This window comes from Hemibagrus wyckioides, linkage group LG14, assembly GCF_019097595.1.
Source record: "Hemibagrus wyckioides isolate EC202008001 linkage group LG14, SWU_Hwy_1.0, whole genome shotgun sequence".
Taxonomy (NCBI): Eukaryota; Metazoa; Chordata; class Actinopteri; order Siluriformes; family Bagridae; genus Hemibagrus; species Hemibagrus wyckioides.
Genome location: NC_080723.1, coordinates 8,048,236 through 8,073,128, shown reverse-complemented (window position 1 = coordinate 8,073,128; position 24,893 = coordinate 8,048,236). Strand labels below are relative to the sequence as shown.

General features: G+C 38.4%; 2 protein-coding genes across 10 annotated transcripts; one reads left to right on the top strand and one right to left on the bottom strand.

Moving 5' to 3' along the window:
• Window positions 1–211: 211 nt before the first annotated feature.
• On the bottom strand, window positions 212–23,265 carry ccdc146 (coiled-coil domain containing 146). 9 transcript variants are annotated; one of them, XM_058407389.1, is made up of 20 exons: window positions 23,232–23,265; window positions 22,865–23,017; window positions 21,030–21,167; window positions 16,263–16,345; window positions 14,013–14,222; window positions 12,836–12,890; window positions 11,927–12,103; window positions 11,777–11,850; window positions 10,845–11,072; window positions 10,311–10,497; window positions 7,635–7,727; window positions 7,375–7,545; window positions 6,953–7,041; window positions 5,770–5,934; window positions 5,119–5,343; window positions 4,517–4,745; window positions 2,509–2,637; window positions 2,278–2,415; window positions 1,318–1,542; window positions 212–495 (listed from the first exon to the last, which is right to left on the bottom strand). In XM_058407389.1, exons 2-20 carry the CDS (start codon window positions 22,889–22,891, stop codon window positions 295–297), a joined length of 2,844 nt encoding a protein of 947 aa, XP_058263372.1. In that variant the 5' UTR covers window positions 22,892–23,017; window positions 23,232–23,265; the 3' UTR covers window positions 212–294. The 9 variants fall into 9 exon arrangements, 8 of the variants coding, with proteins under 8 accessions (XP_058263372.1, XP_058263375.1, XP_058263376.1 ...); XM_058407392.1 differs by lacking the exon at window positions 23,232–23,265 and adding an exon at window positions 22,517–22,788 and having other exon boundaries at window positions 21,030–21,170; window positions 22,865–23,164; XM_058407393.1 differs by lacking the exon at window positions 23,232–23,265 and adding an exon at window positions 22,517–22,788 and having other exon boundaries at window positions 22,865–23,164.
• Window positions 17,816–20,332, top strand: fgl2a (fibrinogen-like 2a). Its single transcript, XM_058407399.1, has 2 exons — window positions 17,816–18,498; window positions 18,673–20,332. Exons 1-2 carry the CDS (start codon window positions 17,913–17,915, stop codon window positions 19,380–19,382), a joined length of 1,296 nt encoding a protein of 431 aa, XP_058263382.1. The 5' UTR covers window positions 17,816–17,912; the 3' UTR covers window positions 19,383–20,332.
• Window positions 23,266–24,893: the final 1,628 nt, after the last annotated feature.

Genomic DNA, 24,893 nt, shown 5'->3' with positions numbered 1-24,893 from the left:
AAAGGGAGTGACTGTGAAAGCGTCCATGTATTTCTGCATATCCTGGAAGCTGAATCTGGATCACCAGAGTGCTGTTCTGCCAAGAACTCTCAAGACTCTCGCTTAGAGTTCCAAAGAAAACCCGCCTTAAACAATAAACATGGAGAAACTAATCAAAAGCAGGCTTTTTTTTTGGAAAAAGATAGTTCTTTCATGGAAGTCAGAATCAATGTGAACTTTTATTTTCACATTTATTTCTTTATTTCTATGTGTATATGTCAGAAAATGCTGTGGACATTATTGTAATGCAAGGCTCTAGATCTCGAGGGGCTTGGGCTGAGGCTTGCGGATGTGGCGCATGTTGGTTCCGAGCTCACTCGGTTTGAAAGGTGCCAGGGCTCCATATGGTTTGGGCAGAGGCAGCGAATCTTCAGTTGGGATGTAGGAATTTGGCCGCAAATCTGCAGTGGTGTAGACTCCATTTGGAAGCTGACTCCATTCTTCCTCCTCGGTTATCTAATGCAGAAATACACACATGCATGATGGACACTGCTGTTTCCCTGATTAGTGCTCAAGGTTCCAAAATAGTCCACTTTTCCTGCAATTTCTTAGTAATTTGGTAATTTTTGACTTGTTGCTCATGCTACTTCTGCATACATGAGCTAAAAACAGCCTCGACTGACTATGCACAGGGAAACTGCTATGTTTAATTGTTTCAACTGTCAGCCAGAAGTCATGCTTTCATGACTGTGTGACTGTGTGAAAAAGCAGGATGTAAAATCTTGTAAGGAAACCCGATGTGTTCTGGAAGAAGCTCTATGGCATGCAGCACAGTAAGTATTTGGCTCATTGCACTTGCTCATCAGTCACTTATCTCTGTTTGAAATATGTCAGAAGCAGGAAATCCAAGAGGAGACAAGCAGGCAGCATTAACAGAACAAACCAATGCAAACGGAGCTGACTTGTAAATCAACTTAAAAGGAAAAAAAATCATTTGTTTCTAAATACCCGTTCATGGCATATCACAGTTCTTCCAGAAGCTGAGCCATTGAAAAGACCAGCCAGTCCTCCTGATGTACATTTCTCTTATCTTAACTGAATGACTCATCTTATTTGGTTAAAATCTATGGATTTGTCTTTCTTTCTTTAATTGTTAATACTTTCTCATACTAGTAACTGAATATTTTAAAAGATTTACTGCATTTAAATTTCATTATTATCATATTATCAAGTCAAATGACTCAAATGACTATTAAATGACTGGGTTACACAAAAGGATTCTAAAATCCATGTATAACTAATGGAACTGTCTACTCAGGCTCTCTCTGGGGCATTTACCTGGCATTTCTGCTGGGTTTGGATATGGCATAGCCACTCCTGCTCTATGGTTTCAGAAGGTCCTAGTCCCATTTCCAGTCTGCTGTGGCACAAGTCAAGCTCAAACTCTTTCTCACGAAGCTCCTGCTGGAGACACAGAGCCTGAGATTGACGCATGGCTAACTCCGACACCACAGCCATTAGCTTCTTAGTGCACTCCTTAATGCGGCTCTGGAACTCGTTGACCTTAGGGGACAAATACACAAACAGACCCTCACATGACCTAGCCATAAAATAAACAGCCTCTCTGGTGCCTCAGGGTAAAAATAACAAAAATAAGTGTAAAAGTAATTTTTGTACTCTTTTGTAATACATAGTGCCAAAGAAATTTTTCTCATTCAGTTTGAAACCAAGCTGTGTTTTGTGGATAAAATGTATTTTAGATTATTTTATATAACTTACATTTCAAGTAATAATAATAATCACCATCATCAAATCAATAATTCCTATTATGTATTTACTCTGGAGATGATGTGTGAAATTTAGTGACGACTGGACAACACTTAGAGGAGGAGGAGCAAAAGAAAAACAGTTTTTGGCAAAATTGAAGCTGTATTGAACTCATCTCAATCCAGGAGTGCCTGGCTTTTACATTCTGGACACACAGGTAAAAAGTTATGACCAAAAAATTTGGCTGAGGTGGTGTTAGCAGCATTTGGCCCAAATTTAGTCAGAATGTTCTGTTCACCCTCCCAAATCAGTGTGCTAATGGGCTGCCATAAACACAACCACTAGAAGAAGAAGAAGAAATGGTAGAATAACAGCAGGGTGTATGGTAGAATAACACAGGCACTCTATTATAATAATAATAATAATAAATTTCTCAAGGTTTTATTCAAACAATACGTGACAATGAGTGATGTGCTATTTTTTAAGCATGCATTTTAATAATTCTGTGTGTGTGTGCGTGTGTGTGTTTACCTTTTTGGCCAATCTGAGTGTGTCCTCTTTCCCATTATCTGCCTTTGTGCGAATGTGCTGAGACAATCGGTTCACCTGCTCATAGATCAGCTCTTTCTCCAGCAGCTGAGCCTCTCTCGCTGCCAGCTGCATCTCCAGCTACAAACATCACAGTCAGCTGAACATACAGAATTAACTGGCCACATAAATAATAGGTAAAAGCAAACAGTTTTGAGTTTGAGTGTGCCCTACCTGTTCTATCTTCTTGATAAGCTCAGGAGGAGATGGATCTTCACCACTCAGTTTACGCAGTCGTCTCTCTGTAACTTGGACTTCAAGTGTCTTCTCCAGGGATAAATTGTGCTCCTTACACTCAGACAGCTAGCACACAGAACACACACTATGAGAGGGATGTGAATGTAAAGTGCTTATCCATTTAATGTTTATTAGTTGGTACAGAATTTCCTTTGACTGCTTTGTAAGCAGAGTGACCAGTGAGAGTCCAATTATTAAGAAAGAAACTTTTACAACAAGAATATGTGGATAATAAATTAATCTCATAAAACACTGGTTTTGAATTTTAACAGATAATAGTATCTGGTCCATGAACTTAAATTGTGGGCAAAGGAACTGTGCCGTGGGCCCTAGTCACACAAAGCCTGTACTAGAGTGGGACTGGAAGAGAAATGGATGGAGAATTGATGCTAAACATGCTGAGATTAAATTATTGTGTTTATTTAAGATTAGTGTGTGTTTCTACAGTACAGTAAGGAGGATCAGTGTAAACTATGAAAGTTATCCAGTGGTGTTTGTGTACACAGCTGCATAATGCAAATTATATCGAATCATTTTAAATCTTAATTTAAAATGATGAGGTTTAATTTAAATTTTTCTTATAAAGTTTAATTGATTTTAACAACATTTAAATCAAAATGTAAACTAATAAACATGTACTTAAGGTGACTAATCACACATGATTTAGTTAAGGTTAGCTCTTCATTAGTAGTGATCATGTGATTTAACTCATCATTAGTTCATATATAAATAAGAATTAATTCAGGTGTCAGTGTAGGATTATTTATATACTGTTATTGTAAACTTTTACAAAAGCAAGGAAAGAATTTACTCATAGCTTTAGAAATCCACTTTCACAACCACATTTCTCTTTTTAACCAATAATAATTCTGCACTTCTTCAAATAGCTAATGGGTTTGATTTTCTATGGTTTTCTACTTGCCATTGACACTGACCAGATCCGCTTACCAAATAAAAATAAAATTAATTTTAGCAAATTTTCAAATTAGTGTTGTGGCCTAGGAGAGGTGAATCTGCCTCCGTAATCCTTCCGGACACTAGAGCAAAACACCCAATGTCTTCTGAGTAAATGAATGGCTGATGACATCATTAGCACCTAACTCCACATATTCCAGACAATTGCTGTGCTCTGGGATAGAAGAGATGTTGCCACATTATAGCATCATAGCTGACAGAAGAATCCCAGTTAGCCTATTTCTCTCTCAGCATGGAGAATGCCAGTGACTACAAGCAGTTAAAGGAAGGCGTCCACTGAGGAATTCAGAACTGCTGCTAAATACCAAAGCTACCAACCTGGACAGTCCAAAGAGAGCAAATGGCACATCTTCTCCTGGTCACAAAGCTTTGGGTACAACCCAAACAAATAAAGAAGCCAGGTCGCAATTCACAATAGATTTGTTCAGACCCTTTCTAAAGAACTATAAAAGGTAGCTTTTAAGAACCCCACTTCCATTAGGGACATGATTGAAACCAGTGAAGCAGCTGAGGCCCCAAACAACAGTACATGGGTGAAGCCAGCCGGCCAAGCAACTTTCCAACTGTGGACATCTTTGGGACAAGCGTATACAGGCACTCCCATCCCTACCCTACCAACAAAGCAGCTGCTATCACTTCATGTCCCCAAACATGCCCTTGTGCTGATCCTGGTCTGTCCAACACTTCACAAACTATAGAAAGATAGTGGAATTGCATTTTTCCCAGCCTGCTGCCTGATCAGACAGGGAACTAAGCCACCATTACTTGGCATGCCTGGTGTGTAGCTGTATTTACACAGGTTTACTGAGAACGTGAACTGATAGCATGACAACATAAAGAATACAATAAATTTTAAGAACTATAAGTCAATACTCAAAAGTGTAACTGACATAAATGTTGAACTGTAACTTAATTTAGTAGTTATCTCAAGACCTTCACATAAGAGAAAAACATTAAGCATTTCAAGTACCTGTATCTGCAGTGAGGCACTCTCATCCTCCAGGGGTTTCTTGCAAGACATTTGTTTTTTACTCAAGTTGATTTGCCTCTGCTCCTCATTAATTAGCATCTTAAGAGAGCAGCTCTCCTCTTCCAGTGCCTGTATCTGTAGCGTCCCTTCACAGATCAGATTCTTCTGGACATTTACCTTTGCATAGAAGACACACATCTCCTCCTCTCTCTCCAAGAGTTGCACACCACTATTAATCGCACACATGTATGTAGAAATTCAAGAGACAAATAATCAGAAAAAGGAATCAGAAAATCCACCGGTCTGCAACAAACATCTGGGTCAGTTGCCAGTTCTCAACACTGTACAATTGACAGTATGCATTTTGAACCTTGGGGTAGGTTTTAGAGAGAGAGCTTGTGGATGGTACCATTTGTACTCGTTCTTACTGAAATTCACTACCATATTTTTTTTAAGTAAATTGATTGTAGTTGCTAGAATAGCACTACTTTTTGTTTCATATTTATAAACATTTTAATGAAGTTTTTATGAAGATCATGTTGTAAAAATTAAACAGAAGAGTTAATATTTTATTGCTAGTGCTGTGCTGTGGGCTGACCCACCGTTCGTTGCGGCTCTGGACAGAAGCATCATGGCTCTTGCGCATGTGCAGCAGATCTTGCTCCTGGGCATTGATGACTTGTCCAAGTGTAACAATTTTGAGTCTCTGTTCTTCACTCTTGTGCTGCATCTCATGAAGTCTCCCAGTCACCTTGGATATGTCATTCCTCAAGCTGTTCCAGATTGTGTGGCTGTGTACGTGCTTCAGATGAGATTTCTGCAGCAGCCTATAATAGACACAGCAGTGATGATTGTAATGACCTCTGACCATGTTCATTTCACTGCCATTGCCTTAGGGCAGTGGTAAAACAGCCCATGATAAGGTTCTGTAATACAGTCTCTGATCCCATCTTGATCCCTTGATAGGATATGCAAAAAACTCCTACATTTCCTCTTGCCAGTTATTAGCACTTTAAACAATTAAATAATATTTATATACTCTTAACAACATTCTGTTAGTCAGAATCTAAAAGATGTTGTGTCGTGTCTAAAGATAGAAAAGATATTATACAAAATTTAAAACATAACACATAAAAAGTACACAAGTAAAACACAAGTGAAAACTAACTGTATTTCTGTATTTACAATTTGTCACACCACTATTTTGTAGCCCCAAATCTCAGTTATATAACATGCAGCTTTTGACTCCAGACCTATCGTTTTTGATTGTTTGGCTGTGCAGAATCTCAATTTCATTCTTCAGGATTTTGAACTTCTCCTTCATCTTGGTTGTGTGCTGGGTGACGATCTGTAGTAGGTTTACACATTTGTTTCGTTCTTCCTTGGTGGTCTCATACAGCTTGCCAAAAACACAGAGCCTGGTGGCAGCAAAGGCGAATAACAATTACCATTAGCACTTAGAACTAACTACCAGATTTTGGCATTGTACAAAAGAATGGACAAAAAAGCCTTCAGCCTTCATAAAATCACCTTACATACAATGTTATCATTCTCTACTGAAACTACTTACCTTTCCACCAACAAAAATCAAAGGAATGGATACACATACACAAATAAATCAAGGAGACAATTGAGTGTCATCAGTGCACTGGTATGTTTTTGGAAAACTCTCATGTAAAAAAAAAAAAAACACCACATAGACAATATTCCCAGCTGTGGATCACACAAGGAAACCTGAAAGAGTACTGTACAAGACTATGGTGTGCCATCATGAAAATCACAGGATGTAAAAAAATATTGACTTCTAAAAAAAATACTTAAAATACACATGAACTGGCTGTGATTTGATTCCATATGTTGATATATTTACTTTTGAAAAAGGAAGTCAGGGAAGGAGAACACTATCAGGGAGGTGATACATAAGGAAAATTGATCACTGACTGATTATGATTATATTATGAAGGTTCTTCTAAATGCCAGGATATTTTAGTCCAAACCTGGTTGCCTCTGCCATGTCATTCAACAATATAATTATTTCAAACATACTGTACATCAAAATCTACACTAAAATGGCTACAGGAGCACAACATTCAGTAATGTCCATTTTAGTCACTGACTTTGAGTCTATTTTCTCAAGGGAATGCTCAATCTGATATTAATTGGGCAGGTGCAAATAATTTAAAATAAGACTTTTTACATTTTAGTTCTGGAGTTTTCGGTACAATACATAAATAATGGGTAGAAATTTTATGATTAATAAAAAGGTATATAAAACTACTAGCCAGTATGTAAATGCCTTCTGTAACGTAAGGTAAAGTGAAGTATGGAATAGAGAAAAATATGTCATTTTCACATATTACAATTCTTCCTATTAATATGCATAGGAGAAATGTTATACACTTAAATTTTCTTGTCATCACAAAAGGAATTATTTACCTTGACTGAATCTCCTGATATTGTTTCTTGTGCTCAAGGATCTGTAGCTGTTTTCCTCTGATGTCTTGTTTAATCTGGTTGCACCTCATCTGTAAAGATGTCTTCAGTTAGCACTTGTGATATCTTATGAAGATGGGGCGAGCTAGAACACTGACTACACACCAGATCTTCTCACCTAACATCAGTGTCTAATCTCACAAATGCTTTTGCAGCTGAATAAATGGAAATCCTCACAATCACAATCCTGGGCATATAATGCTTCAAATTTGCATCCACAGAAAGTCTGATATAAATATCTGATATTAAAAAAAGCAAATCATTTAAGATCCCTGAAGTGTGAAGCACAATAATTCAATGAAGCCTAAGAATATTACAAATCATATGCAACCTTTTGATTTCTTAAGCATAATAAAGCATTGTACCTGAGCTTTGAGCAGCTCTCTGCTCTTCTGATCTCTCTCGTCTGCTTTGATTCGGATCAGGGCATGAAGATGGTGCAATTCCCCACGGTGGTGATTGCACTCTCTTACCAGAGCCTGTTTCTGCACTATACACTGCTCAACCAGCTCGGCCTCAATACCCGTAACTGACTGCTGCTCATACAGTTCAAGCAGAAATGAATGCTCACATACATACATTCAAAATTTTGTATACTATACAATTCTGTGTGCCAAAAGATTACCTGATGGACCACTTTCAGTTTTAGATTGTCCACTTCTGTTTGCAGATCTTGGATTTTCTGTAGCAAGTCATCATCCTTAGGCATTATATCCCTCTGGAAGAAAACAATTATGTTTATGAGTGGCATATTTAGAAAGTAGCGAAACAACAATGATACTTCCACAGTTGTCAGAGTGCACTAATAAAACAGTGTGTTATTTAAATGATATTCTCAGTCCTCCCCTTTTTCTCCCTGCATCATGTAAATAGGGTCCATTTTCCCCAAAACCAGCCCCCCATACCCCATATCGCCACCCCCTTAGGTCAGTAACTCCAGAGAGATGGAGGCATGGGCTAGTGGGGTGGCACTGTAGGGAATGTAGGGAAGGGCCACATGAATGAAGTGGGGGCATTGGTCGAGGTCCCAGAAACACCACAGGCTAGCCCCCAAGTGAGCTGGGACCATTCACCAGTGAGTATTCAAGGGGCTACATATCAAGGACTGGAAGATTCCACCTATAATCAATTCACCAATGCCTTGCTCAAGGTGAGACACTGGGTTCAGCATGATGGGTGAAGGTGAATGTCATCTAATTCCAGTGATTAAGCCATAATAATAGTAAGAGTCCCTGCCTCGCCCATCCACTGATTTTGGGGACAAATTTGCCAGTCTTTCAGATGTTGTTGAGGAGAAATGTGTATGGATGAACTTTGCAACAGGGTAGGTGCAGCAAACCCCCATCCCTTTGGGGGAAAGTCCCCTTGAAATTGAACTGAAAAATTGAGTGAAAGTAATTGATGATCAGAGGGTTAAACCCAATGTTGTACTCTCCTTCCCCTATATTAAAGATATGTTATACTGTATGATGCAGGACAAGAAGAAATGACCCAGTTTTTGGTCCCAAAGAGCCATCTGGCAATATTTCAAGGCAGCTCATCACTATCTAAAGGTGAGGCATTTAGATAAGTACAAAACACTGAACCGTCTCTTCTACTGGCTCATAACCCAAATGTTATGTAATACCAATTTTTTAATTGATAGGTTAGATTCAATTTATAAACTCCTGGCCCAAAAGCACTGCTTAGGAAAAAGGGCAACTTTGAAGCATGACCAATACTTTTTAAATAATCTGACAGTGCCACCCAGAAATCAATTCAAGCACCCACCTAATCACAGTTGCACTTGTCTAAACACTTACAATTTCTTTGAACATCTTCTCAAGAACTTGAGATACACTATATTGCCAAAAGTATTCGCTCACCCATCCAAATAATCAGAATCAGGTGTTCCAATCACTTCCATGGCCACAGGTGTATAAAATCAAGCACCTAGGCATGCAGACTGTTTTTACAAACATTTGTGAAAGAATGGGTCGCTCTCAGGAGCTCAGTGAATTCCAGCGTGGAACTGTGATAGGATGCCACCTGTGCAACAAATCCAGTCGTGAAATTTCCTCACTCCTAAATATTCCACAGTCAACTGTCAGCTGTATTATAAGAACGTGGAAGTGTTTGGGAACGACAGCAACTCAGCCACGAAGTGGTAGGACACGTAAACTGACGGAGCGGGGTCAGCGGATGCTGAGGCGAGTCTGGGTTTGGCGGTTGCCAGGAGAACGGTACTTGTCTGACTGCATTGTGCCAAGTGTAAAGTTTGGTGGAGGGGGGATTATGGTGTGGAGTTGTTTTTCAGGAGCTGGGCTTGGCCCCTTAGTTCCAGTGAAAGGAACTCTGAATGCTTCAGCATACCAAGACATTTTGGACAATTCCATGCTCCCAACTTTGTGGGAACAGTTTGGAGCTGGCCCCTTCCTCTTCCAACATGACTGTGCACCAGTGCACAAAGCAAGGTCCATAAAGACATGGATGACAGAGTCTGGTGTGGATGAACTTGACTGGCCTGCACAGAGTCCTGACCTCAACCCGATAGAACACCTTTGGGATGAATTAGAGCGGAGACTGAGAGCCAGGCTTTCTCGTCCAACATCAGTGTGACCTCACAAATGCGCTTCTGGAAGAATGGTCAAAAATTCCCATAAACACACTCCTAAACCTTGTGGACAGCCTTCCCAGAAGAGTTGAAGCTGTTAGAGCTGCAAAGGGTGGACCAACGTCATATTGAACCCTATGGATTAGGAATGGGATGTCACTTAAGTTCATATGCGAGTCAAGGCAGGTGAGTGAATACTTTTGGCAATATAGTGTATATTCACAAATATTGAGAATTAAATTTTTAACTCTTGAAGTTAGTTATTGCCAAATGATAATCGGCTACATAGAATTTTGTTTCTGATGAAAAAACTGTTTCACAGAATGGAACTTCCTCTTCTATAACTGTACACATGCCTCACACACATCCTTCTCTCACTTCCCTTAAATAATGTTTTTGATCTGATCTTTTATATATAATTACTTGGAAGGATTTACAATGCTGAGTTAACAGTATGTCTGTGATTGTCATAAACAGGCATTTAATCATTTTATAATGCTCTGGCTTCCAAATTTCATAACAACCTCACTTCACTTAGCTATAAATGACACTGTTTATGGCAGTTGGTGATTCTTTCCTAGTGCAGAAAAGCCGAGCATAGATTTTGTTTTTGGTAGAGATGTTGGTTGTTTTAAAAAAAAAAAAAAGAAATTCATGAATTGTGTCACCACACTTAAAGCACTCATAGGTATAGTAGTGAAGACTAACCTGGGTCTTTGTTTTGTTGTAGAGCTCCTGAGTGTGCAGCAGGGCATCTTTAGACATTTTGTGCTGTAGTAGCATGTTTTTTAATCTACGCTGTAGTCGGTCTTTCTCTCGCACTTTCTTAACAAGACTGTCATGAAGGGTCTTTCTCTCCTCCTTGATTTGGATCAGGTTGATTTCCAGTAGGCCTCTGAGTATAAGAAATTATTAAAACATACAATCAATATACAATTCTTTGTGTCAAATGTGTCAACAGTTTATTATTAAATCATTCAAGTTGTTCTAATTATCATGAGAATTGTCTTAGTAATCCTCACTAGCCCCGGCTCCTGCCAAAACCATACCATACATTATTCCTCATGACATTATTTGTAAACAGCAATACTATAGTAATATTATTGTTTGTTTGTTTTTGTTAAGTAAATACCCAAAGGGAAGCTTTCACCTTTGATTCAATACTACTAGACTATGTTGACCTAAATGACTAAAAATATCGTAAGAAAACATTCAATGTTCATGATATTAGATGATTTCCACCTTTGTTCTAGGAGGACAGCCTCCTCCTCCTTGGTCATCTCCTGTTCTTTGAGTAGCATGCTTCTCTCTCTCTGAGCCACCTCCAGTTGGGCCCTGCAGCCCTTCAGCTCCTTCATCACGCTCCTGCACTCTTCATCCAGCTGCCTGCAGCCCACCTGTGTCTGCTTCACCCTCTCTGCCAGCTCCAGCAGCTGCCTTTCAAGTGCAGTCTTCTGCTTCTGTACATTCCTGTACATTGCATACACACACACACACACTAGTTACAGTCTACCCAGCAGGTTATGTAAGCACCCTTTGAAGACCTTGCCATCACCAGCTGCTGTGAGATATACAGATGACTGTGTTATGCATCCATTCAATTTTTTTTGAGGTTTAACAATAATACACACAACAAATTTAAAGTTTAATCAATGTTAAGAAAACAATTCTCCTTCCAAGGCAATATTATACACATCTCAAAATATGAGAGTATGAAAGTTATATTTAAAGCAGGTGTCTTGTCTCATATTGAATCAGCTTTTTTTAGTGGGATAAGATGCGTTCCACATGTGAGTCCATTTTATGTAGATAGATGGTTAGCTTTGAGGGAAAGAAAGCTAGATTTAAGGACTAGGACACATCTCCCTCTGCTAGACATGAGAGACAATGGGATATATGAAGAGGAAGAGACAAAGTGACAGAAATGCAAAGTCCACAAGGATTAGCTGCCTTAAAAAAAATGTAGGAATTATGTGGGATTGTTCTAGATTTTAACAATAAAGTTAATTCACGATTGTTTCCGAAATGTAGGAATATTGAAGCTCTGCTGTAAATATTGAGAACCAAAAAACAATTAAACACTTCATTTATAACTGATATCATAGAAATGCTATATGGTATTGACCTGAGGGTAATCATGTGAGCTCCACTGCCAGGAAAATTAAGGCACTTACTTCATTTTGCAATTAATTCTTCCAATCTCTTTCCCCAGCTGAGCAGGAATGGAGAGCAGCTGTGCCAATTCAGCCTAGAGATGAATACAAAGGTCACTCACTATGACTGAGAGGATGACAAAAAGTCACTCAGTGGCAAATGTAGCTCACCTCTTTGCTCTGAATTGTGTCCTTTTTGTCTTCTAGCTCCTGTTGCTCCTTCTGCAGCTGTGTATTGCATGCCTTGATGCCATCTGTTAATGTCTTGATCTCCTGATGCCTCTGGGTGATCTCCTTCTTCATCTTCTCAGAGCTCTCGTTCAAAGCTATGGACCTCTTCTCTTGCTCCTGGAAAACACACACACACACACACACACATATAAATCATGATTACAGCAGGTACAAAGGATATATTTCATTGTTTTAACTGTGACAGCAGCTGTTCCTCATGCAGATGTGTTCTTCATTCTCTTACACACTTGCACTAATCAACTCTATCCATTACACTGTGCTGGAAAAGCAGGAAGATGTGTGCTGAAAAGAAACCTGACATATTCAGAATGCCTGAGAATTAGTGAATGAATGAAGCCTTTATTTGTCACATATCTGTGACAAATAAATTTGTCACATATCTGTACATATCACTGTACAGTACAGTGAAATTCTTTCCTACACATATGCCCCAGCTTGGGAAGTTGGGGTGAGAGCAGAGGTTCAGCCATGATGCAGCACTCGTGGAGCAGAGAGGGTTAAGGGCCTTGCTCAGGGGCCCAACAGTGCCAACATAGAGGTGTTGTGGCTTGAACTCCTGACCTTCTGATCAGTAACCCAGAGCCTTAACCATTTGAACCACCACTGTCCCTTAATGTCTCTTGATGATGGCATGCAGCACAGTAGGGATTATACTACACACAGGTTGAGATCAGATACTTATCAGTTCTTATTGCTTATCAAATTACCATCAGCAATAATATCGACAATATATCAAATAATCAGTGTACCGCTTAAAATCTGGAGTGTGTTTTGAGATTCTAACCCATCATGCTCCAGTAATTTTCACTAAGTCTGTGGTATACTTACATACTTTGGTTGGCTTTCATACTCTTTCTTGAGACAGATTTTTTCCTCCTGGAGACTGAAAAAAGATAGAAAAATGGCAGAACATTTTGACCAGTTTGCACTACAACAGACTAGTGTAGAAAACAGAAAAGTTACATACAGTATATACCTTGATTAACTATTCACACCCATTGAACTTTTCCATATTTTGTCATGTTAATACTCATGGAAATGAAATTGACTTCTTATTCTTCATCTTATTATGATTATTACTACTACTACTACTACTACTACTACTACTAATACACAGAACAACACATAATAAAATAATTAATAATAATTATAAAATAATTTGCAAAAAAAAAGCAAATAAAAAGTTGCATCAAATCTAAGTTAACCTGTGTGCCATTAAAGTTTCAGAGGGTTCATTAGAAAACATATTTAAACAAACAGTATTGTGAGGACTATCAAAACAATTTGGGACGAAGTTCTGGAAAAGTATCAATAAGAATATCACCAGGCATGCAATTATATAAAAATGGAAAGAATGCAGTCTACTGCAGCTGGAGGATGCTGTTCTCCAAAAGCCAGTGACCTGGTAAGGAGGGTTTTTCAGTGAAACAACTAAGAAGGTAAGAATAAATCTGGAAGGTGTTGGAGAGATCTACAGGTCAGATGGGAGAAGCTGTTCAGAGGACAACATCACCCTGTGCTTTATGGAAGAGTGGTAAGCCATGTGGACTTGTTTCTTGGAGTTTGCTAAAAGGCATGTTGGAGTCTGAGTTACTTCAAAATTCAGAATTATTTTTTTCTGTTTTTTCTATTTTAAATAACTGACAGATTTAATTCAGCTCCATGGGATTTTTAAAGTTTGGGATTAAAAAAAAAAAATCAAACCCTGACTGACACTTCTTTTGATAGCTTTCAGTCTTTCAGGAACTTATTTGTACTAAAATCACCTGATATTTTAATTGCACATAGGTGGACATTCATTCATCTAATTAAGTGCCCACTGGTTGCACCAGAACTAATTTAGTTATGGTTTTATAGTAATGGGTGCAAATACAATTACAATTTCTATGTTTTTTAATAGATGTTTTTACAAACTGGGTAAATGGGTCTGCTATGCAATAGTTTAATTCAAGAAGAATGTAATGATTACAACAAATCAAGTGCTACTCAGAAGAAAGCTCCCCACCATGCTAGTTTGTACTGCATCTGGCGCTCTCTCTCCTCAGACTCTTGGAGCTTGTTGTGAAACTGTAAGAGCTGTTGTCTCATGCAGCTTCCATCCAGGCGCTGGCCCTCACTGAACAGCTCTGCTTTCTGTAACTCTTGCTGCTGCCGCTTCAGCTCTGCTTGGAGACACTGCACCTCCTGTAGCAGTTTCAGCTCAGACTCCTGAGAGCTATAGAGAATGGAAGCTTATTAATGACTGATTTATTGTGCATTTTGGCAATGGATGGACTGTAGACACACAATGCACAATGTACTTCTGTAAGATTAATGTAAATTAGGTCCAGTGCTTTGAGATGAATAATTCGACTTTTCTATCAGGAGTTATTACACTATTGGCCTCACAACAATCTACACTATATTGCCAAAAGTATTCGCTCACCTGCCTTGACTCGCATATGAACTTAAGTGACATCCCATTCCTAATCCATAGGGTTCAATATGACGTCAGTCCACCCTTTGCAGCTCTAACAGCTTCAACTCTTCTGGGAAGGCTGTCCACAAGGTTTAGGAGTGTGTTTATGGGAATTTTTGACCATTCTTCCAGAAGCGCATTTGTGAGGTCACACACTGATGTTGGACGAGAAGGCCTGGCTCTCAGTCTCCGCTCTAATTCATCCCAAAGGTGTTCTATCGGGTTGAGGTCAGGACTTTTTATGGACCTTGCTTTGTGCACTGGTGCACAGTCATGTTGGAAGAGGAAGGGGCCAGCTCCAAACTGTTCCCACAAAGTTGGGAGCATGGAATTGTCCAAAATGTCTTGGTATGCTGAAGCATTCAGAGTTCCTTTCACTGGAACTAAGGGGCCAAGCCCAGCTCCTGAAAAACAACCCCACACCATAATCCCCCCTCCACCAAACTTTACACTTGGCACAATGCAGTCAGACAAGTACCATTCTCCTGGCAACCGCCAAACCCAGATTCGTCCATCAGATTGCTAGATGGAGATGCGCGATTCGTCACTCCAGAGAACGCGTCTCCACTGCTCTAGAGTCCAGTGGCGGCGTGCTTTACACCACTGCATCCGACGCTTTGCATTACACTTGGTGATGTATGGCTTGGATGCAGCTGCTCGGCCATGGAAACCCATTCCATGAAGCTCTCTGCGCACTGTTCTTGAGCTAATCTGAAGGCCACATGAAGTTTGGAGGTCTGTAGCGATTGACTCCGCAGAAAGTTGGCGACCTCTTCGCACTATGCGCCTCAGAATCCGCTGACCCCGCTCCGTCAGTTTACGTGGCCTACCACTTCGTGGCTGAGTTGCTGTCGTTCCCAAACACTTCCACGTTCTTATAATACAGCTGACAGTTGACTGTGGAATATTTAGGAGCGAGGAAATTTCACGACTGGATTTGTTGCACAGGTGGCATCCTATCACAGTTCCATGCTGGAATTCACTGAGCTCCTGAGAGCGACCCATTCTTTCACAAATGTTTGTAAAAACAGTCTGCATGCCTAGGTGCTTGATTTTATACACCTGTGGCCATGGAAGTGATTGGAACACCTGATTCTGATTATTTGGATGGGTGAGCGAATACTTTTGGCAATATAGTGTATTTCCTTGAAATAACCGTCACTGAAAAGCTGCAAATGAAGGAGCAAATGAAATTATCCATTCTGTTTCACATTTACAAAGATTTTTTTCACATTTTGAAAACTTCATTTTGTAGCTGTAGTTAAATCGCCTACATTAAATTTGATTTAGCACTTTTACTAATGAACAGTGTCACAAAGCCGCTTTACAGACATGTGGATATGGATGTAGATTTCGATAGCCATTGAGTGAGCCAGAGGTGATGGTGACAAGTAAAAACTCCCTGAGATAGTATGAGGAAGATAGAGAGGAACCAAACTCAAAAGGAAACCCACCCTTATCTGGGCAACACTGGATTGAGTGCGATTATGAGTCATTACTCTTTCACAACTCTATATTTAAATGCCAAGCATTGCTACATGTGTAAAAAAACAGTCTAAGGAGTAGAGATATTTTTGATTTCATTTTGTCCTCAAAGTTGATGTGTTAGAAGTAGGAAAAATGGGCAAGCATAAGGATTTGAGCGAGTCTGACAAGGACCAAATTGTGATGGCTAGACAACTGGATCAGAGCATCAAAAGTGGTCCAATTTCTACTTGATTAAGAAAAGAAAAATGTAAACAGAACATGTTGGCTGTAATAGATTTGTTGGCAAAAATGTTACACCTTGGTTCCTACCTTCTTAAGGTGTCATGCAGCAAATTGAGGCTGGCCTTCAGTCGGGCCATTTTATCTCCACTGATCACATCGTCTAAGAAAAGCTGAGAAAGATTTGAAGAAAAAAGACACATTTATCCAAAAGCTAAAATCAAAATCTCAAAAGGATGATCATGATTAGACCAAAGAGAAATCCTGATTTCCTCTCAAATAATGTAAAGCCTCCATCTTTGAATTTATTTGAAAGCAATTTAGCTTGACAGGCATCCCCACAAAAATATGAGCTGAATGTGATGTAACTGTTGACCCAAAACCCTGCTTTCAGTGTGTCCAACTCCTACAACATTCCTGCTGTATTGCACACATGTATCATAAAAAGCATCACATTCCACAGTGATGATGATCTTGTGCTTGATTGTTGTCATATTTATGTGTTTTAATGAGTAAAGTCTGACAAAATATACTCAATTTACTTCAAACCAGTTCAAATCAGTCACACTGTAGATATCAGTGAGAACTGCTGGGTAAATATCTTGCCTGGAAGTATTTGTATTATTTCTGTGCCATTTTAGAGAGATTTCCAGAAGCAGTTTTAAGTCATGGAGGTTTTACTGTAAATAATGATGTGTGTGGAAGGTAGACTTTGAAGTAAGACTGATGGACCGAATTACAGACTGTTTGGCACGCAATCAAAATGTAAAAAATCTCTGATATGAAGCATGAAAAGATATGAGTGAGGAGATCATAAACATAGAATACATACAAGTTAATGAAGCACCTATTTTATGGCCAATTCAAAAGTCACTGTTCAATAAAGGCTATGAAAGAGCAAATTGTAAAAATGTGTACACATATATTTCTATAAAACGTGTAATGTTAGTAATGTAGCACTTTTTCATCATGAATGTAGCAGGTGAAGCGTCTTGCTGTTTGGCTGATCAAAAACTGTTTGATGAGCTCTGTTGTAACCTGAATTTTCTTTCCAAACACCTGGATACTGGAAAGATGATCAAACAACCCACTTCTACAGAATTTAAGGGTTTTGTAAAAACTTTATTAGCATCAACTATAAATGCAAATGCTTAGGATCTCTGGTCATAAATACATTTTTGAAATGATGCCTTAAATTTGGCTGAATCAAATATAAATAGATTTAGAGCAACTCTAAACTACTTTTCAATATTGCACTAATGGCCAGATGGTTGCACCACATGATATTTTGACTCTTATAAATTAAATATGAGCAATACAAAAACACAGTAAAAATTTAAGTTGTGTAAGGTATGTGAAAGGTACCTGATATGTATTATGTCTTACTATGGATCTTATAATACATTTTTTAAGGTGAAGGTGAAAAGATGAACAGAAAAAGCCTGTGTGTCATGAGCCAAACCACTTTTGCACATTTTAACAGCACATTAAACCTCCACCTGGAGGCAAAGGAAATAATACTGCCATCTCTGTACTGTGCAGTGAGGAAAAGGAGGAGTTTTCCGACTTTTGTTTTTCTATTTCAGCTTGTTCTATTTCTTATGCAATTTCACTGCCCCACCCACCATTCCCCTATCTTACTCACTGTTCATGTATTTAAATCACTGCTCGCACAAGAAGAGCCAGTTCTCGCCGGACTCTTTCTCTTACTCGGCACACAATTCCTAGCTGCAAAATATCATGCTCCTGTGTGTGTATATCATACTCCTAGCTGCAAATCTGGGCTCTGAAGCTGTAGTTAGTGGCTCAGTGGAGAAGAAATTGGCCTCTGAGAGCTGCTCCCAGGTGAAGCTGAAACCTGCTGGCCAGTGCGGAAATGAAGAGGAGTGCCCCTACCAGATCACCATTCCTCCTCTCACCATCCAGCTGCCCAAGCAGTTCCAGCTGCTTAAAAAGGTCATGACAGAGTTGGAGAGCATGAAGGAGACAGTGAGGCAACTGAAGAGCGCCTGTCTAAGCTGCAGCCTTCAAAGGGACAGCACAGAGACACAGAACAGAGGAGATGGTGAAACAACCACACCCAAAAATGAGAGTTCAAGAGATATTATCCGAGAGATGCAAGTGAAGATGTCCAAGATGTCCTCTGGCTTGAAAAACGCTCATATACGGATTAAAGACCTGCGAGGACAGGTGGAGCTGCTCAGCCACTTTAACATGAATAATGTTAAGGAAATGATGGGCCAAAAGGTAGACAACATCAGTGAACTATCCATCAAGTTCAATCGCAACTGTTCGAATGAGTGCCCTGTGGTAACTGGACCACAATGTAAGTCTCAAAATATTTTAAAATATTAATTATTTTGTATTTTAAAATGAAATAAGACCAAAATTCAAATCTAAAATAATCTCTAAATAATTCAACACAATCTTGAGCCATAATAATAACTGGCCATAAATATATGATTTGATTTCCAATCAGACTGTCTTTAATATATTTCAGACATCATAGCAGCTAGAGACTGCTCAGACTACAGTGCCATGAAGAACATGAAGAATGGAGTCTACAAGGTTACCCCTGATCACAGAAATGGGACGTTTGAGGTCTTCTGTGACATGGAGTCCAATGGTGGCGGCTGGACTGTTGTGCAGCACCGAATCAATGGCACTCTGAATTTCAACCGCACCTGGGCTGACTATAAGAATGGCTTTGGGGACTTGCGTGGGGAGTTTTGGCTTGGAAATGATCATATTCATCTGCTCACCAGGACCAAAGACATGGTGCTGCGCATCGAGCTTGAGGACTTCCAAGGTGTCAGAGAGTACGCCAAATACGAACAATTTTATGTAGCAAATGAGTTTCTTAAATACCGCCTGTCCATAAGCAAATACTCAGGGGGGAGTGCTGGTGATGCTCTGCATATCAACAATGACTACAATCATGATCAGATGTTTTTCACTACGTGGGACAGGGACAATGATATGTACTTGTCTGGAAACTGCGGCGCTTACTATGGATCGGGCTGGTGGTTCAATGCCTGCATGTCGGCTAACCTAAATGGCAAATATTACCACAAAAGGTACACAGGAAAGCGAAATGGCATCTTCTGGAGCACATGGCCCAACACACCTAAAGAGCAGTACCTGACCAACGGCAGGCATCCCTTCAAAACTGTCAAGATGATGATTAGGCCAAAGAATTATGCCCCGTAAGTTAATAAGAACATTACTACAGAGAAGGACAGTCAGACAATAAAGCATCCTATGCTTAAAATACAAATTTTTCTAGACAATTCAATTTAAAAATGTGAAATGAACAGAACAGTTTACAAATAAAAAAAATCCAGATTAATGCAAGTATTCCTTCCTCTGTCTAATACTGCCATCTAGGTGCCCTGCAATGTAGGTTAATAAATCTAATAGAACAAGCTACATTTCTTGTTCTGCTGTAAGTAAAATCCCAGACATCCCTAACAATTACTGTTTTTGTAAAATAGTAAATAGTAAACAATTACTATTTTGTTAAATTAGATAATAGCAATAACAATGTGTCTTGTTTCTTTTCCAAACTGCATTAAGCATAAAATAGTCATGTAAATTTACAAGGATTTTAAAAATGCAGGGTTCCTAAAACTTTTGCACATACTTTATATGTGGTAATTTAATTTGCTTAAGAGGAATTGACACTGAAAATAGTCAGAGTCAATGTTTTTCGCACTCACAAATTAACATTTTTATATGAACAAAAACTGTATGTGCACTGGAGCACTTCTGTATAGTTATTGTTTCATAACTATATATGCTAAGTTCAAATAAAATAAATGCTTGTTGTTTGTTTTTCATAGAAAGCAAAAGAAAAAAAAGATGCCATCATTGTTGAAGTGTAGCTGCATAGTGTTTGTATACCATTTTTTTAATATCAAGGTGGGGAAACAAAATAAACACAAATAAACACTGGTTATACCATGTCACAATGTCTCCTTCCGATTTTTTTAAACAAAAAATGTGATAATTGATAACTAAATGCTGAAGCTGCCAAAACAGATCTTCCTCCTGCTGGTAGTTTGTTTGGAAGCGCAGATGTGATCGCAGATGTCCTTGTACTTGTGGTCTCAAAAAAATGGTATCAGTGCAATCATAATAAATATACTATTTGAAATATTGTTTACTCTGCTCATGGTGTTGTGTCTTTAATCTTTTCATCCATTTTCATCTTGTTTGCAATTCCACTAGCCAGTTCTCTTACATGACAAGCTAACCAGCAGGGAGGGGTGAGAGTAACGTGGTCAATTTTTGCTCTCTAGGACTTTCGGTTGTGCTCAAGAGCTCATGATTGATTTCATGATTATAAATCATGATTGACTCATGATTTAGACATATATTAAATCATATATTATACAGTTGTCAGAAGGGAAGATTTTATTTCTCCATTGCTTGATCAACACTGTACAGCCAAAAGAATGTGTAAATTTATTATTCTGTCTAGGAAATTGCATATTATATATATATATATATATATATATATATATATATATATATATATATATATATATATATATATATATATATATATATATATATATATATATATGAATTTTAAATGTTGAATGTTGCCCTAAAGAACAACCCAGAGATGTTGGTGGTTTAATATATGCAAATGCATGTGTTCAAGTTTTTACTGGAATTGTACATAAAGAGTGTTTTAATTGTATTTTCATGATATCAAACAAGTGAACTGAATTCAGTGGTGCATCCAGTGTCCAGTACTTACAGAAAATGCTGATAAAATAACAGTAAGCTCTGAAAGCAGAGCTCATGTGTAAGCGGTAATTGGGGAAGTGTATTGGGGAAGGTCTTTACCTCCTCTAGGCACTGTAGAGCCAGACTTGTTGACGGGGAGTTGGTACATACTTCCTGTAACTTCTCTGGCTGAAAGTGACTCTTATTCTCATCACCTCCAGGTGGAGGAGTGCTGCTCCCATCTGGCTGACTCATGATCTACTGCAGAAACATGAATGAATGTATATATATATATATATATATATATATATATATATATTCCTCTCTTAATCTTAACTTGAACTGTACTTATCAGTGTTACACATTTACAACTGCAATGTCTGGGGCTGCACTAAAGAATTTCACTCACTTCTATACTTGTGTTGTTGATGATGTGACAATAAAGAGATTTGATTTGATTTCTGGCATTCTACTTTTCATTTAGAAGTTTCATAATACGTCTTGTCAATAATCCTTCAATATACAGTTAAATTTATTCATTTAGGAGATGCTTTTATGCAAAGCAAGACTACTAGATGTTTTAGTCTTTTCGTGGCTAAATGAGTTTTAATTGGATGCACTGAAAATAAAGTAACTTAAAGGAGAAATGTAGTTTGTTGAGATGTTTATTAATTTATTATATAGGGAACTATTCAACACTAAAGATGCATGTCATGTCACTGGCCCAGATAAAGATACAAATGATGGCAACATGTTACACCCCTAAAATAGGCTGAGTGAAATTTCAGTGGTCTTCTGAGACCTAGGACAATGTTGCTGTGTGTTATATACACAAGGAAAGGTTGGACATAACTGCAAAAATAATTCTGGTTCATGCTTGCCATGAAATTATCATTTGATGGTAAGGAACAAATTTATTATATACTGGTAGTTATTTTTAAAAACGCAAAGCGTGCACCCTATTCAGTTTAATTCATGTTGAGAGAGCCTACCTCATTTAGTCTTTGGCAATAATCTGTATGAATACAGAACAAACTGTAACATAAGTATCTGATGAATTTCATGGTTGTAGTAGAGAAGCAGTGTTTGGGAATTCTCAGGGTGTTGTGGTATGGATATGGAGAGCAGTGTCCCCATGGGTCACTTTGAAAATGTCTGCTCTGCCCTGGTATAGATGTGTGCTAAGCACAATTCATTCACACAGACACAAAATGGCGTTTGAAATCACTGCACCATTTTTGGTCTGGAAAATTGTGCCCTTAATTTAGCAGTCACAGCTACAGCATTACGTCTGAATCTAATAATAGTTCTGAACAAGCAATGAATTTTGTTAAGCAAATAGTGTCTTTTAATATTAGTTGGCTCAGGGTTCTTGTATAAGTAGGTTTTCTTGTGATATTGTCTTTTTCAAAAGGAATGTTAGGAATCTAATTATATATTCAAATAACAGCTATTAAATGTTTTGTAAACAAAGATGTCAATCATAAAGATTTATACAGCTTGACATGATAAATCTGATCTATCTAACCTAACTAACCTACACCTTTAAACTAGTTATTGTTGGTAAACTCTCACGACTCTCACGTAAATAAATGGAATTAACTTACCAATTAGTCCATCCGTGTTATTAAAATACAACTAAGAAATACAAACAGCAAAACTGCATATTTAGTGTACATTTACCTCTAAAATCGATTATATTTAAACGTCTTGAACGAAGTGCCAACAACGTTCAACAAATCTCAGCCGCTGCATTGTTTCACGGTGTTTCCATAACAACAGTCCAAGCAGAGACTCCCATCCGTGTAGCTACACAAAATGGTCACTAGAGGTCGCCCTTTCTCCAACCTGACTCGATCTGGACCAATTTCTGTAGATACTTTTGATGCAAACGAAAATTGTTCACCACGACAATCAGAGAAAACCAGACGTAAAACAAACACCTAACGTTGTACCTTATTATTATCCATCCATGCATCCATTTTCTGTACCACATATCCTACTCAAGGTCGGGAGGATCCTGGAGCTTTTCCAGCAGATCACAATCACATAAACCTGGACTGGGGAAGAAACCAGACCCAGAGGAAACCCCGAGGCACCTGGAGACTCTGTACACACAGGGCAGAAGCAGAAATCTAATCACCAAATCTGGATTTGTGAATCAAACATGCCAACCATATTATTATACACATTATTATTATTATTATTATTATTATTATTATTATTGTAATAGTTGAGGTGTTGTGGGTGTTCAGGGGGCTTAATAACAATAATAAAACACGGACACCAAGACGAGCTGTTCAGTCATAGCCTTTCTCTCACCTTTATTTCCTCTTCTCCCTCATTACACTGACTCCTCCCCCCAAAAAAGTCACTGCTCAACATATTTCAGCAAAACAAAAGTCCCCTACAATCCTCCCTGCAAAAATAAATACAAAATACTATCAACAAAACATAGAATCTCTTTCATTCAACTCTTACATTATTATTATTATTATTATTATTATTATTAATAATAATAATAATAATCATCATCATCTTCATCATCAATTTCCTCAGTTTTATAAACGGGGTTCTCTTAAATATTCAATGTTTACCAATGACATTTATCTCTGGGAGCTCTTGCAGACACAGACTGCAAAATACTGCATTTATAAGTGTATTGATTTAAGCAGAAACACAAGAACCAGGGTAAATATAATGCGGTGTAATATAGTGTTTTTGCAAGTAGCCCACTGTTTACATTCTCTATTTCATGAACTCCATGTTACACAAAGATAAGCAGTGGCAATATAATACCAAAAGTATTTGGGTACATCCCAAGATCAGCTGCACAAAGGTATGTGTAAAACCACTTTTTCTTGTCAAATACAGGGTTTGCAAATCACCCTACAAGTCATTAGATAGTTGTCATTAGACACACACACACACACACACACACACACAGGCTCTGCAAGATGCTGTTGGAGGAAGTCATTTGCCCTGCACCAAAATTTTTGCTGTGGACATGGTGCACTTAACTGGTTAACACACAGCATGTGGAAAGACAATTACTCATAACACAGAGGTGTACACTCATTCATGAAATTATCAACTCTTTCTCCAAAGTTCTGCCCTTCATTTACAAGCAGAGCTCAACCAACTGGAATGGGTTGGGGTCTGTCCAGTGGACTGTTCACTTGATGACAAGACAAATTCTCAATTACAATCTACCTCCTCTTCCACAAGGGCTTGCTGTGGATATACAGCACAAGCCCCCCCACAACCCCCTAACCCCACCTCCACCACCACGACCCTCAGCCCTCTCTCTCTCTGGCATCTGTAAAACAAACAAATTAGATGTCAGGAAAACATAAGAAAGAGAGAGAAGGGAAGAGAGGGAGCAGTGCACTAGCTTATTTATCAAAGTGGTTATGCTCTTGGATGTGAAGAGATGACAAGCTCTCATGTATCGTACAGCATTTGGGTTGTAACTTTTCAATCATCTATTGACAGACGTGAAACATGTTTACAGCTTTGCAGATGTCTTGCATATGCTACCAAACTATCAAATGTGAGAAGGAATTCCATATTGATCAGGAAGGCAATGAGCTCTGTAATGAGCTAAAATAGCCCTGTATTTTTGAAGGCATAATAGCAAATCTATCTTCTTCTTAATGTTCTTTTCTCCCTTTTTGTTAGAGGTAATTTTGAGGTTTTGTTAGTAACACCTCTGGCTACAGGAACATGGGCCAGAAATGAACTTTCCTCTAGAATTATCTCTTTTTCCCAGAGGCCATACAATGGAATTTGTGCCTGTTTTGTCATGTCACACTCTATAGTGGTGGTTAATATGAAGCTCATATGAAAGTAGACACTCAGGGCTTTGAGAAGTTTAAAGAAGCCTTTGTGTTAATTATTCATAGACAAGTTTTAAAAAAATGTTTTTTTTCTATACTTCTGTAAAGCTGCTTTGAGACAATGTCTCTTGTTAAAAGCACTATA

Excerpts from the sequence above, each read along its gene's own strand:
- fgl2a (XM_058407399.1), top strand. The coding sequence starts at position 17,913 with ATGCTCCTGTGTGTGTATATCATACTCCTAGCTGCAAATCTGGGCTCT. Across the intron at positions 18,499-18,672 it reads TGTGGTAACTGGACCACAAT|ACATCATAGCAGCTAGAGAC; the intron begins GTAAGTCTCAAA and ends AATATATTTCAG.
- ccdc146 (XM_058407389.1), bottom strand. The coding sequence starts at position 22,891 with ATGGATGCATGGATGGATAATAATAAG. Across the intron at positions 10,498-10,844 it reads GCTGTCCTCCTAGAACAAAG|AGGCCTACTGGAAATCAACC; the intron begins GTGGAAATCATC and ends TCTTATACTCAG. Across the intron at positions 4,746-5,118 it reads GTCCAGAGCCGCAACGAACG|TGGTGTGCAACTCTTGGAGA; the intron begins GTGGGTCAGCCC and ends TGCGATTAATAG.